General features: G+C 41.1%; 1 protein-coding gene and 1 pseudogene across 2 annotated transcripts in view; both read left to right on the forward strand.

Moving 5' to 3' along the window:
- MAPRE1 (microtubule associated protein RP/EB family member 1) overlaps positions 1 to 14,319 on the forward strand; it is a 42,566-nt gene that overhangs the window by 12,461 nt on the left and 15,786 nt on the right. For both annotated transcript variants that reach the window (XM_053573588.1, XM_053573589.1), the window contains exon 3: positions 12,513 to 12,658. In XM_053573588.1, coding sequence (XP_053429563.1) covers positions 12,513 to 12,658 — 146 coding nt within the window. The remainder of the gene's footprint in view (positions 1 to 12,512; positions 12,659 to 14,319) is intronic.
- On the forward strand, positions 7,948 to 8,905 carry LOC128574144 (reticulocalbin-1-like; annotated as a pseudogene).

Genomic DNA, 14,319 nt, shown 5'->3' on the forward strand with positions numbered 1-14,319 from the left:
GCCCAGCCTCCTTCACAGTTTTCATGCTGCAGAGAATAAGAAAGCTGTTTAAATGTTCTCAGGAAAATGCTAGATTCCTTTTGCCTCAGCTGCAGCCTGGAACTGTATAAGACAGCTTGTCAGTCTTGCTCATTCTGCACTGTTAATGACTTGGTCTTTCTGCTCTGAGAGAGTGTTGGATGTAGCATGCCCCTAACCAGGCCTCCCCCTTTGGGATCTGGTCTGGTATTTTTATAGGATACTTCCCTTCCACTGCTTTTTTTTTTTTTTTTTTTGCTTTTGCTATTCCTTAGAACTCTATTTTATTTTATTTTATTATTAAATCATAACTGTGTACATTAATGCGATCATGGGGCACCATACATTGGTGTTATAGACCATTTGACATATTTTCATCACACTGGTTAACGTAGCCTTCCTGGCATTTTCTTAGTTATTTGTTAAAACATTTATATTCTACATTTACCAAGTTTCACATGTACCCTTGTAAGATGCACTGTAGGTGTAATCCCACCAATCACCCTCCCTCTGCCCATCCTCCCCCCTGCCTCCCCTTCTCTCCCTTCCCCATATTCTTAGGTTATAACAGGGTTATAGCTTTTATATGAAAGCCATAAATTAGTTTCGTAGTAGGGCTGAGTACATTGGATGCTTTTTCTTCCATTCTTGAGATACTTTACTAAGAAGAATATGTTCCAGCTCCATCCATGTAAACATGAAAGAGGTAAAGTCTCCATCTTTCTTTAAGGCTGCGTAATATTCCATGGTGTACATATACCACAATTTATTAATCCATTCATGGATCGATGGGCACCTGGGCTTTTTCCATGACTTAGCAATTGTGAATTGGGCTGCAATAAACATTCTGGTACAGATGTCTTTGTTATGATGTGATTTTTGATCTTCTGGGTATATACTTAGTAGAGGAATTATAGGATTGAATGGCAGATCTATTTTTAGATCTCTAAGTGTTCTCCAAACATCTTTCCAAAGGAATGTATTAATTTGCATTCCCACCAGCAGTGTAGAAGTGTTCCCTTTTCTCCACATCCACGCCAACATCTCTGGTCTTGGGATTTTGTCATATGGGCTAATCTTATTGGAGTTAGATGATATCTCAAAGCAGTTTTGATTTGCATTTCTCTGATGATTAAGGATGATGAGCATTTTTTCATATGTCTATGGCCATGCGCCTGTCTTCAGAGAAGTTTCTCTTCAAGTCTCTTGCCCAGCCTGCGATGGGATCACTTGTTCTGTTCTTGTTTATACGTTTGAGTTCTCTGCGGATTCTGGTTATTAAATGTTTGTCGGAGACATAACCTGTAAATATCTTCTCCCATTCTGAGGGCTGTCTGCTTGCTTTACTTACTGTGTTCTTGGCTATGCAGAAGCTTTTTAGTTTGATCAGGTCCCAGTAGTGTATTTTTGAAGCTGCTTCAATTGCCCCGGTCGGGGGGGGGTTCTCCTCATAAAATACTCGCCCAGGCCCATTTCTTCAAGAGTTTTCCCTGCACTCTCTTCTAGTATTTTTATAGTTTCATGTCTTAACTTTAAATCTTTAATCCAGTGAGAGTCTATCTTAGTTAATGGTGAAAGGTGTGGGTCCAGTTTCAGTCTTCTATAGGTCGCCAACCAGTTCACCCAGCACCATTTGTTAAATAGGGAATCTTTTCCCCACTGAATGCTTTAATTGGCTTGTCAAAGATCAAATAACTGTAAGTAGCTGGGTTCATCTCTTGGTTCTCTATTCTGTTCCATAGATCTACCTCTCTGTTTTTGTGCCAGTACCATGCTGTTTTGATCACTGTCGATTTATAGTATAGTCTGAGTTCTGGTAGTGTGATTCCTCCTGCTTTGTTTTTATTTCTGAGTAATGTCTTGGCTATTCGAGGTTTTTCCTGATTCGATATAAAACGAAGTATTATTTTTTCAAGATCTTTAAAGTATGACAGTGGAGCTTTAATAGGGATTGCATTAAAATTGTATATTGCTTTGGGTAATACGGACATTTTAACAATGTTGATTCTTCCCAGCCATGAGCATGGTATGTTTTTCCATTTGTTAACATTTTCAGCTATTTCTTTTCTTAGAAGAGTTTCATAGTTCTCTTTATAGAGATCTTTCACGTCCTTTGTTAGATAAACTCCCAAATATTTCATTTTCTTTGGCACTACTATAAATGGAATAGAGTCCTTAACTTTTTTCAGCTTGACTATTGTTGGTATATATAAAGGCTACCGATTTATGAATGTTGATTTTGTAACCTGAGACGCTGCTGTATTCCTTGATCACTTCTAAGAGTTTTGTAGTAGAATCCCTGGTGTTTTCCAGATACACAATCATATCATCTGTGAAGAGCGAAAGTTTGATCTCTTCTGACCCTATATGGATACCCTTGATCGCCTTTTCTTCCCTAATTGCGATGGCTAAAACTTCTATTACAGTGGTAAAGAGCAGTGGAGACAATGGGCAGCCTTGTCTGGTTCCTGATCTGAGTGGAAATGATTTCAATTTAACTCCATTCAGTAGGATATTGGCTGTGGGTTTGCTGTAGATGGCCTCTATCAGTTTAAGAAATGTCCCTTCTATACCAATTTTCTTAAGCGTTCTGTTCATGATGGGATGCTGGATATTATCAAAAGCTTTTTCTGCATCAATTGAGAGAATCATATAGTCTTTGTTTTTTAATTTGTTTATGTGCTGAATTATATTTATAGATTTACATATAATGAACCAGCCTTGAGACCCTGCAATAAAACCAACTTGGTCATGATGTATAATTTGTTTGATGTGTTGCTGGATTCTGTTTGTTAGAATCTTGTTGAATATTTTTGCATCTATATTCGTTAGAGATATTGGTCTATAATTTTCTTTTGTTGGGTCTTTTCCTGGTTTGGGGATCAGGGTGATGTTTGCTTCATAGAATGTGTTGGGTAGTCTTCCTTCTTTTTCTATACTTTGGAACAGGTTGAGTAATATAGGTACTAGTTCGTCTTTAAAGGTTTGGTAGAATTCTGACGTGAAGCCATCTGGTCCCCGGCTTTTCTTTTTTTTGTGGTTTTGGGCCGGGGCTGGGTTTAAACCCGCCACCTCTGGCATATGGGACCGGCGCCCTTCTCCTTGAGCCACAGGTGCCGCCCCTGTCCCTGGCTTTTCTTTTTAGGAAGATTTTATATGGTTGATGCTATTTCAGAACTTGATATAGGCCTGTTCAACATTTCCCCTTGATTCTGGCTAAGTCTTGGAAGGTGATGTGCTTCCAAGTATTGGTCAATTTCCTTCAGATTTTCATATTTCTGAGAATAAAGTTTCTTATAATATTCATTAAGAATTTTTTGTATTTCTGAGGAGTCTGTTGTTACTTCGTCTTTGTCGTTTCTGATTGATGAAATTAGAGATTTTACTCTTTTTTTCCTGGTTAGGTTAGCCAAAGGTTTATCTGTTTTATTGACCTTTTCAGAAAACCAACTTTCTGATTTATTGATCTGCTGTGTAATTCTTTTGTTTTCAATTTCATTTAATTCTGCTCTAATTTTGGTTATTTCTTTTCTGCTACTGGGTTTGGGGTTGGAATGTTCTTCCTTTTCCAGTTGCTTGAGATGTCCCGTTAAGTTGTTAACTTCCTCTCTTTCCTTTCTCTTGAGGAAGGCTTGCAGTGCTATAAATTTCCCTCTTAGGACTGCCTTTGTGGTATCCCAGAGGTTCTGATAATTCGTGTTCTCATTGTTGTTTTGTTCCAAAAATTTGGCAATATGCTTCTTAATCTCATCTCTGACCCAGCTATCATTCAGCATAAGGTTACTTAACTTCCATGTTTTTGTATGAGTATGCAGATTCCTGTTGTTACTGAGTTCAACTTTTATTCCATGGTGGTCCAAGAAGATGCAAGGAATAATTTCTATTTCTTTAAATTTACTGAGGTTAGACTTGTGACCTAAGATGTGATCAATTTTGGAGTGTGTTCTGTGGGCTGATGAAAAGTATGTGTATTAAGTTTTGTTGGGATGAAATGTTCTGTAGATGTCTGCTAAATCCAGATGTTGGATGGTTTGGTTTAAATCTAAAATTTCTTTGCTCAGCTTCTTATTGGAGGATCTATCCAATACTGCCAAAGGAGTGTTGAAATCTCCAATTATTATGGAGCTGGAGGAAATCAAGTTGCTCATGTCTGTTAGAGTTTCTCTTATAAATTGAGGTGCATTCTGGTTCGGTGCATAAATATTAATAATTGAAATCTCATCATACTGAGTATTACCCTTAACAAATATGAAGTGACCATTCTTATCCTTCCTTAGTTTTGTTGGTTTAAAGCCTATTGTATTTGCAAATAGAATTGCAACACCTTCTTTTTTCTGATTACCATTTGCCTGAAATATGGATGACCATCCTTTCACCCTAAGTCTATATTTATCTTTTAAGGTAAGATGTGACTCTTGTATGCGGCAAATATCTGGCCTGAGTTTTTGTATCCAGTCAGCCAACCTGTGCCTCTTTAGAGGACGGTTTAAGCCGTTCATATTAATGGAGAATATAGATAAGTCTGGTAAAATTTTGGGTATCGAGTTTTTCGAAAGTCTAGTGAACATTTTTAATCCTTTTTCCACTGTGGAAGTTGGAGTTTGATCAAAAGTTTCTGAGTGAGTTTACTTTTGTGGTAGAGGATTGGGCTGGTCGTTATGGAGGATAAGTCTGAGAATATCCTGAAGAGCTGGCTTGGTTATGGTAGATTTCTTCAACAAAGTGAATGTCATTAAAGTATTTAATTTCTCCATCATAAATCAAACTTAGTTTAGCTGGATACTGGATCCAGGGTTGAAAGTTATTTTGTTTTAGGAGATTAAAAGTCAGTGAGCACCCTCTTCTGGCTTGAAAAGTTTCAGCAGAGAGATCTGCAGTCATTCTAATATTCTTCCCTTTGTGGGTAATGGTTTTCTTATGTCTGGCTACTTTCAGAATTTTCTTCTTCATATTAACTTTAGTGAAGTTAATTATGATGTGCCTGGGGGATATCTTATTCAAGTTGAGTCATGCTGTGGTTCTGAAACTGCTATCTGAATTTCAGAATCTCTTGGCATGTCAGGAAAATTCTCTGTCATAATTTCATGGAGAAGGGCCTTTGTGCCTTGTGAAGCCACTTCATTGCTTTCGGGGATTCCAATGAGGCGGATATTAGCTTTCTTTGAATTATCCCAGATCTCGCTGAGAGAATGATCCATTTTTGCTCTCCACTTTGTCTTTGAGAATTTCAGAGTGTTCAAAAGCTTTGTCTTCAGTGTCAGAAATCCTTTCTTCTGCTTGCTCCACTCTGTTGCTGAGTGATTCTACTGTATTTTTCAGATCTTGAGGACTGCAAATTCTTGCTTCAGTGTGTCAAAATCTTTGGTGATTTTGTCTTTAAATTCGTTGAATTCTTGAGACAACTTTTGAATTTCTCCTTGAATTTCTAATTCCAACTTTTGAATTTCTACTCGAATTTCTAATTCCAAATTTTCCTCCATTCTATTAATCTTGTTTGCAATCCAGATTCTGAATCCGATTTGTGACATCTTTGTCATCTGTTTATGAATGGGATCTTCAGTTACATCTGCCATATCTTTCCTTGGGGGGGTTGATGTACTCTGGTTATTCATTTTACCAGAGGTTTTCCTCTAATTTCACCCCATGATTATTTTATACCGTTTGACTTTTCCCCTGGAGCTTTGCCGAGGATCTGTACAGTGCTATGGCCTAAGAAACTGGGGACCTGTTTGGTGTGGTGGGGCTAAGTGGCTCTGTCTTGTTTTCAGCTGGTCTCTGTCCGACCCTAGTGAAACAGTTACTCTGGGTTGAAGTCTCTGCTTTGGAGAAATACCAGCAATTAAGTCACCCCACCCCCCACAGGCGGCAATTGGAAAAGGAGAATCAAACCTTTCTACAACCACACACCCAGGGCACCACTTGGATAGTCCTTGGGCGACTGGCTCAGTTGAAAACGTCCAAATCAATTGTCTCAGTCAGCACCTGTCTCAGGTGGAAGAGTTTAAAAGGTCTCTGGCAACTAGATCGCAGGGGTCTGGTGACAACTCAAACATGACTTGCTCCGGTGCTCCGTGAGGTCAGGAGGACCCACCCAGCAATAGATTAGTCTGGGAAGTTTGATTCCTCCTTCCCCACTTTGCACCTCTGTCACACCCGGTCACTGATAACCCCACAGGGCTGTGACCCAGTTGCCTCCAATGAGCAGATACTCTGGGGGTTTGCACCTGCCTGAATCAGAAGGAAATCTATGTCTCCTCAGCCAGGCCGCTGCTCTCTGCTTCTATCTGGCATGGGGATGTGAGGCCTGACAACCTCAGGCGCTTGATGGAGGCTGGGGGTGTTCACTCATTTCTAGCCCCGCCCCTGACTGATGTTACTGACAGAACAGAACAACTTTGCGGAATTTGTTTCTTTCCTGGCTAAATTCCCCTGCAGAAGAGAAGCTATTTTGAGTTCACAGAACCTGCACCACAGGCCCTATCTTTGCTGCTGCAGGTTTGTGTTTGTAGCACAGTTAGCTGTCAGTTCTAGCCTCCGGCCCTCTTTTGTCTAGGCTGATGATCCCCTGGGGACCAGGTGGGTCTTAGGCTCAGTAAAGCGGTCCTCTGGTCAGCCCTGCCCTTGGAGTCTGTGACCCTGCGTGTGCATTTTCTAGTCCCCACGCTCCACCCAGGCTGGTACCGCCTCAGGCAAACCTTTTCTCACCAGGCCTGCGTTTCTGTCCCAGATCTGTTCCGCCAGTGGTTGCCACCTGAGAAGATGCCCAGCCTCCTCTGGTTGCCCAGTGAGATAGGGGGTGTGACTCTGGAATATCCAGGGGTGAGCCCTATTGTTGCCAAAAAATGGCTGCTGCTCTGTGCCTCGGGGTACTGCTGCTCCGGCGTGGTTCCCTCTCAGGCCTCTCCTCACTCCTGTGCTGCAGAATTAGCACTGACCAGCAGCTGTCCAGGCCCTGTCCACATCTCGAGAAATCACCCAAGAATCTGAACTCCTGGGTGACAGGCCTCTAGACCTCAGAGTGAGAGTAGAGAGGAGTGCTGGGAGCTCAGAATTGCAGGTAGAGAATATATACAGTTTTACACGGTTTTATGCCTGGCAGGGAAGCACCATGGCACCCTAGTAGGGAACTAGGTCCAGTTTTTAGAGGGTCTCTCCCATGGAGTATAATGGGAAGACTTTGAACTCTGCTTGTTTGTTTATGGGGTACTCCAAGCCGTTCTCATGGGGGAGGAGACTCCCATCTGATTGGTGATGGATTTTGTACCTTTTGTTTGTATCCTTAGGGTCGCAGCTTGTCTCATCAAGGTTGATGTGCATTCTTCAATCTTCTCTCTTGGTACAGCTCTAATCCGTCAGGTTACTTGCTAAATTTCTGTCCTTTAACTCTCCTCCTGGATGGGAGCCTCTGTGGAAAGCTGGCTTCAGTCAGCCATCTAGTCACTTTTTTTTTTTTCAGGTGGACTCTCTTTTTCCAGGTACTCCACTTGGGGGTCATGATTCCATGTGTCTTCCAGTGTCCCAGTCCTGAGGGATATCTTTTGAGGCTGATTCACAAAGTTCTATTTGTCTATATGAAGGATCTTTGGATCTAGCCCCTTATCGAATCCCTACTTTGAAAACACCTGTCCCATAGTTAGTATTCAATAAATAAAGCCCTAATTAGGAAAAAAATACAGGTAAAAGGTAACAATCACTATCACTAACTTGTGAAATAATAGCAGATTATAGTATTCTTCTGAGTATGTTTCTATAACAAAGACTTAACTACTTGTGTGCCCCTGTGCTCGGGTATGGGGCAGGCACGGTTGGAGGAGCCAGCCATCCCCTCCCCTGTGCCGGCTCCGCCACCGAGGCACTCGGAGCCCCCATTCCCTCGCCCCTGCTCTCGCAGCCCTCTCTGGCCTCCCTCCCGGCCACCCTCTCCTCGAGATGATGGTGTGTGGTGGCTGCAGCTGCCGCCTGGGAATCACCTTGGGCCTGCTGCGGGTTCTGTGGGCCAAGCTCACCGTGTGCAAGGAGCACGTGGTGTGGCCGGACTCGGAGCTGGGCGAACAGCCACCCGAGGACAGCTAGAGTTTCCAGTACAACCACGAGGCCTTCCTGGGCAAGTAGGACTCCAAGACCTTCGATCAGCTCACCCCAGAGGAGAGCAAGGAGAGGCTGGGGAAGATCATTGATCGAATTGACAATGATGGGAGTGGCTTTGTCACACTGAGGAGCTAAAAACTTGGATCAAACCGGTGCAGAAAAGATACATTTATGATAATGTTGCTAAAGTCTAGAAGGATTCTGACAGAGACAAAGATGATAAAATTTCCTGGGAAGAATACAAACAGGCCACCTGTGGTTACTACCTAGGAAATCCCGCCGAGTTTCACGATTCTTCAGATCATCACACCTTTAAAAAGATGCTGCCACATGGTGATGAGAGAAGGTTCAAGGCAGCAGACCTCCACGGTGACCTGACAGCCACTCGGGAGTTCACTGCCTTTATGCACCCTGAGGAGTTTGAGCATATGAAGGAAATTGTGGTTTTGGAAACTCTGGAGGACATTGACAAGAATGGGGATGGGTTTGTGGATCAGGATTGTTTTCCCACGAGGACAGTGGTCCTGAGCCTGACTGGGTTGTGTCAGAACGGGATCTGAACAAGGATGGGAAGTTGGACAAAGGTGAGATTCGCCACTGGATCCTCCCTCAAGATTATGACCATGCACAGGCTGAGGCCAGGCATCTGGTGTAAGAGTCAGATAAAAACAAGGATGAGAAGCTAACTAAGGAGGAGATATTGGAGAACTGGAACATGTTTGTTGGAAGCCTAGCTACCAATTATGGGGAGGTTCTCACAAAAAATCATGATGAACTTTGATAGACACTCCCTATAACATGGCCGACTGTCATAGGATTTCTTTTATTATTTTGGGAGGTTACTGCATTTGTCTAATTTACAGCAGTTGTATTCCCCCCAAAAGCAAGTTTATGCCTCAGAGTAGGGGTATAAATACTGTTTTTCACTCGATATGTACTGGGAAATGGTCATCATTATTTTTTCAGTACGATTACTTTCGAAACACATTAAATCTTGGTAGATGAGAGTTTTCTATGGAATATATTGCTACAACATGACTTTTTAAGTTTTTATCATTAAATTTAAACTCAAGGAGAATAAAACTTGAAAAAGCTCTGTTGTGGGCGGCCCCTGTGGCTCAAGGAGTATGGCGCTGGTCCCATATGCCGGAGGTGGCAGGTTCAAACCTAGCCCTGGCCAAAAACCACAAAAAAAAAAAAAAAAAAAAAAAAAGAAAAAGCTCTGTTGTTTCAGAAGTTGGATGGGTTGGGTATATGAGTGACCGCCATGTATTTTAAATACCAGATTTTTTTTATTTGCCACTGCTAAATAGTTGGCAAGAGAAAGTTCTGATTAAGCAGAAGTGGGATGATCATAGCAGGGCTTCTTTCCGAGCAAGTCTGATATTTCAGATTTTTCCTTCTTGACTTTACACTTTGAACTGTTAGCGTGCATTTTTTTCTGTATGGACCTGCTAATGTGCACAATAAATCCACATCTTTGTGTAAAAAAAAAAAAAAAGAACTACTCATAATTAGAAAAAAGTAAGCTTTTTGTCTTCTCTTTTTAATTTTTTTTTTTTTGAGACAGAGTCTCACTGTGTCACCCTTAGTAGGGTGCTGTGGCATCACAGCTCACAGGAACCCCAAACTCTTGGGCTTAAGCGATTCTCTTGCTTTATTTATTTATTTATTTTTATTTATTGAATATTTATTGTGGGATTCGAACCTGCCTGCTTGGGTGTATGTGGCCAGCGCCCTAACCACTGAGTTACTGGTGCTAAGCCTGTCTTTTGTTTTATTGTGCTTTAAGGCAAGGAAAAAATCAAGAAGGTGCTTGAAGAGTTAGTCAAAAAGTTTGAAGAGATACTTCCTTGAGCAGTGGAGTGACTTTAGAATGGCCTCTTTGGTGTTGTTGAGGTGGCCTCTTAACTGAGCACTAGTTTCAAGGGCTTTAACCCTCAATTTCCCTCCTTTTTTTTCTTTTTGTTTTTTATTCCCTGTCCTCCCCAAATTCCTAACTCTAGCCTTTCTAAGAGACCTTTGTTTTTGTTTTTGAGACAAGGTCTCACTCTGTTGGCTTGGCTAGAGTTAAGTGGCATCATCAAAGCTTACTGCAGCCTCAGACTCCTGGGCTCAGTGAGTCTCCTGCCTCACTTCCCGAGTACCTGGGACTAGAGGTGTAAGCCACTTCCGCCAGCTGAGGCCATTTTAAAGTCACTCTACTGCTCAAGGAAGTATCTCTTCAAACGTTTTTACTAACTCTTCAAGCACCTTCTTGATTTTTTTTCTTTGCCTTAAAGCACAACTAAACAAAAGACAGGCTTGGCGTCTGCAGCTCAGTGGTTAGGGCTCTGGCCACATACACCCAGCCAGGCAGGTTTGAATCCCACGATAAATATTCAATAAATAAACATAAACAAATAAATAAAGCAAGAGAATCGCTTAAGCCCAAGAGTTTGAGCTGTGACGCCATAGCACCCTACTAAGGGTGACATAGTGAGACTCTGTCTCAAAAAAAAAAAAATTAAAAAGAGAAGACAAAAAGCCTACTTTTTTCTAATTATGAGTAGTTAAGTCTTTGTTACAGAAACATACTCAGAAGAACACTATAATCTGCTATTATTTCACAAGTTAGTGATAGTGATTGTTATCTTTTACCTGTATTTTTTTCCTAATTAGGGCTTTATTTATTGAATACTAACTATGGGCCAGGTATTTTCAAAGTGTCTACATATGTAATCTGGAAGGTAAGGACTATCATACTCATTTTACAGATAGAGAAACTGAGGTACAGAAAGCTGAAACAACTTATTCAAGGTTACTTTTTTTGGTATTTCTCTATAATTTTAAAACATTATCGATGACTGTATATATAATATTTATTTTTGAATGACTGAAAGTTTTAAAATGTTTTAAAACTCAGAAGAAACAAAATGATATTGAAAAGTCTTCCTCTCATTTGTGCCTATCAACTATCCAGTTCCCCACGCTAGAAGGGACCAGCATGATCAGCTGGGTTGTCTCCAGAGAGAGTGCATGTATGTACAAGTGAAAACATCCATCCACTGATGCTGGATGTGTTCTCTCCCCTCTTTTACACAAATGGCAGCATGTTTAATCACACTGTTCATCTGGAGAGCAATCTTTATTGGTATATCAGATGCCACTTTATTTTCTTTTAGTACTGTAATTTTGTTGCATCATTCTCCTTCTAAGGAATATTTAGTTTGTTTTCAGTCTATTGCTCTTACAGACTATTGCTATAAGTAACCTATACAAACACACATGTGTTAACATGGTTTTATTTTATGCTTTTCAGGTTAAAATAGTATTTTTCCCATGTTGAAATATCTTGAGTCTAATATTTAATGTCTGGATTAATGACTTCTCATTGCCCAGTAATTTCATTTTTTTTGGAGGGCGGGGGCGGAGTCTTGCCCTGTCCTTGCAGCGGCCTCATCATAGCTCACTACAGCCTGAAATTCCTGGGCTTAAGGGACCCTCCTACCTCAGCCTCCCAAGTATCTGGGACTCCAGGCACGTGCCACCAAGCCCAGTTAGTTTTTTCTATTTTTAGTAGAGGCAGGGGTCTGGGTCTTGCTCAGGATAGTCTTGAACTCCTGACCTAAAGTGATCTTACCACTTCAGCCTCTTAGAGTGTTAGGTTTATAGGCATAAGCCACCATGTCTAGCCTATTTTCAAATTTTATTCATTTTTAAGATGACCAAAGTCTCACTCCCTGAAGCTGGAATACTCTTACATTTAATAGTCAGTGTGTGTTTCCTGTGTGTTAGTGTTGGAATATTGGGAATTCTTTTTTTTTTAGACAGAGTCTCACCCTCAGTAGAGTGCAGTGGTGTCACAGCTCACAGCAACCTCAAACTCTTGGGTTTAAGCGATTCTCTTGCCTCAGCCTCCCAAATAGCTAGGACTATAGGCACCTGCCACAATGCCTGGCTATTTCTCGTTGCAGTTGTCATTGTCGTTTAGCTGGCCTGGGTTGGGTTTGAACCTGCCAGCGTCCGTGTATGTGGCCGGCACCTTAACCACTGTGCTACGAGCCGAGCCAATATTGGGAATTCTTAATCAGGAGTCCTCTAATAGATAAGCATTTATTATGTGCAGAATGTTGTCTGAAGCTTTCATTTAATGCCCTAAGGGACCATTGACCTGAAAGGGTTGAGAGGCAGGGTACTAGAGATACAATAATTGTGTGGCAGCAGCCACATTGTGCTCTTGTTTGTGGTCTCTCCTTATAGCACAGAGCCTGTTGGAATGAGCTATGGTAGTCAGTGAAGACATGGCTGTAATGCCATGATACACCTTGTCCTGCTTTAAGTCTGTCTGTGTACTTCTTTAATAGTAGCATTCAGTGACCTAGTCTAGTGTTTATTGTATTTTTTTATTGCTCTTGTTTATTCAGGGGCTGCCTATTGTCAGTTTATGGACATGCTGTTCCCTGGCTCCATTGCTTTGAAGAAAGTGAAATTCCAAGCTAAGCTAGAACATGAATACATCCAGAACTTCAAAATACTACAAGCAGGATTTAAGAGGATGGGTGTTGACAAAGTAAGTAAATATGCTTTATGTAGGTGTATGTTTCTTTTTATTGTATGTTATTATTATTTTTTTACTTTTAAAAATGTTTATTCAATGAGTAATTCTAAGAAATGCAATCAGGGGCCAAAGAAGATACTTTTTTAAAAACTAACACTTTTTTTTTTTTTTTCTTGTTAAGAGCTGGTAAATTTTAAAATATTACTTTTTTTTTTTTTTTACAAAAATCATAATGGTTCATTGTAGAAATAGAAATCATCTGAAATCACACTGCCCAAGTATGAACACAATGAAAAGTGCAATGTTTCATTTATGCCTAGACATACACTCTGATTTAGATAGTTATTGTATGTTATTTTTATTTTTGAGACTTTGTTGCCTTGAGGAGAAGGCAGTGGAGTCTTTGTAGCCCAGTGTAACCTCAAACCCCTTGGCTCAAGTGATCCTCCTGCCTTAGCCTCTCAAGTAGCTGAGACTACAAGGCATCCTCCACTATACCTGGTTAATTTTTTTTTTTTTGAGACTCACTTTGTCACTCTGGTGGCAGCATAACTCACAGCAACCTCAAATTCCTGGGCTCAAGCATTTCTTTTGCCTCAGCCTCCCAAGTTACTAGGACTACAGGTGCCTGCCACAATGCTTGGCTATTTTTAGAGATGGAATCTTGCTCTGGCTCAGGCTGGTCTCCAACCCATGAGCTCAGGCAATCCATCTGCTTCGGCCTCCCAGAGTGCTAGGATTATAGACGTGAACAAACTGCACTTGGCCCCTAACCAGTTTTTCTGTCATTAGTAGAGACAGAGGTCTTGCTCTTGCCCACGCTGGTCTTGAACTCCTGAGATCAAGCAATCTATACCCGCTTCGGCCTTCCGGAGTGCTAAGATTATAGGCGTGAGTCACTGTGTCCGGCTCTAGCTAATTTTTCTATTTCTAGTAGAGACAGGGTGTCACTCTTAATCAGGCTGGTCCCAAACACCTGAGCTCCAGTGATCTTTGTGCCTCAGCCCCCCAGAGTGCTAGGATCATAGGTGTGAGCCAGTGAACCTGGCCAGGTCAGTGTTTCTTAGCTAATGATTGTTACTGAGAGTACCGATGCTAGCCTATGACTTTTTGACTTTTTTTTCTTCTAATTTATCTAGTTATCTTTTCTCTGGTTAACAAAGAATTTCCTGGGAGCAAAGTGTCTCTATCCTCTTACCGTCATCTCTTTTCATCATCTGTGAAGTTTGGAATTGTTAGTCTATAAATCTGTGCCAGTGATTTTTTAAAATTACCCTTTAATCTTTATTAGTCTGAGGTCCAGTTCTCTTAACCTTTGGATTTACTTCTGTAAAGTGCACTGTACAAAGAATTAAATACTTCCAATAGAGAAGATTCTAGAAATAGTTGCTTTTTATAGCAGGTTCCAAGGAGTGTCCCTGGTAGATGCTGGGAAATTCCCTCCTGCCCTCCTGTTATTTGAAGTGATTAGAAACATGGTCCACCAGGCTTCATTAGCACAAATAATTACCTCTGTTTTAGCAGGTAGTAGATTATTATAAAATTAAGCAGTTTGTCCCCCTTCCAGATTATCCCATAAAAAGGGTTTATCCTTTTTAGGGATAACCTTTGTTTTTTGAGACAGTGTCTCATTTGGTTATCATTGGTAGAGTGCGGTGGCATCATAGCACACA

The sequence above is a fragment of the Nycticebus coucang genome, chromosome 21 (assembly GCF_027406575.1).
Source record: "Nycticebus coucang isolate mNycCou1 chromosome 21, mNycCou1.pri, whole genome shotgun sequence".
In the NCBI taxonomy this organism is placed as follows: Eukaryota; Metazoa; Chordata; class Mammalia; order Primates; family Lorisidae; genus Nycticebus; species Nycticebus coucang.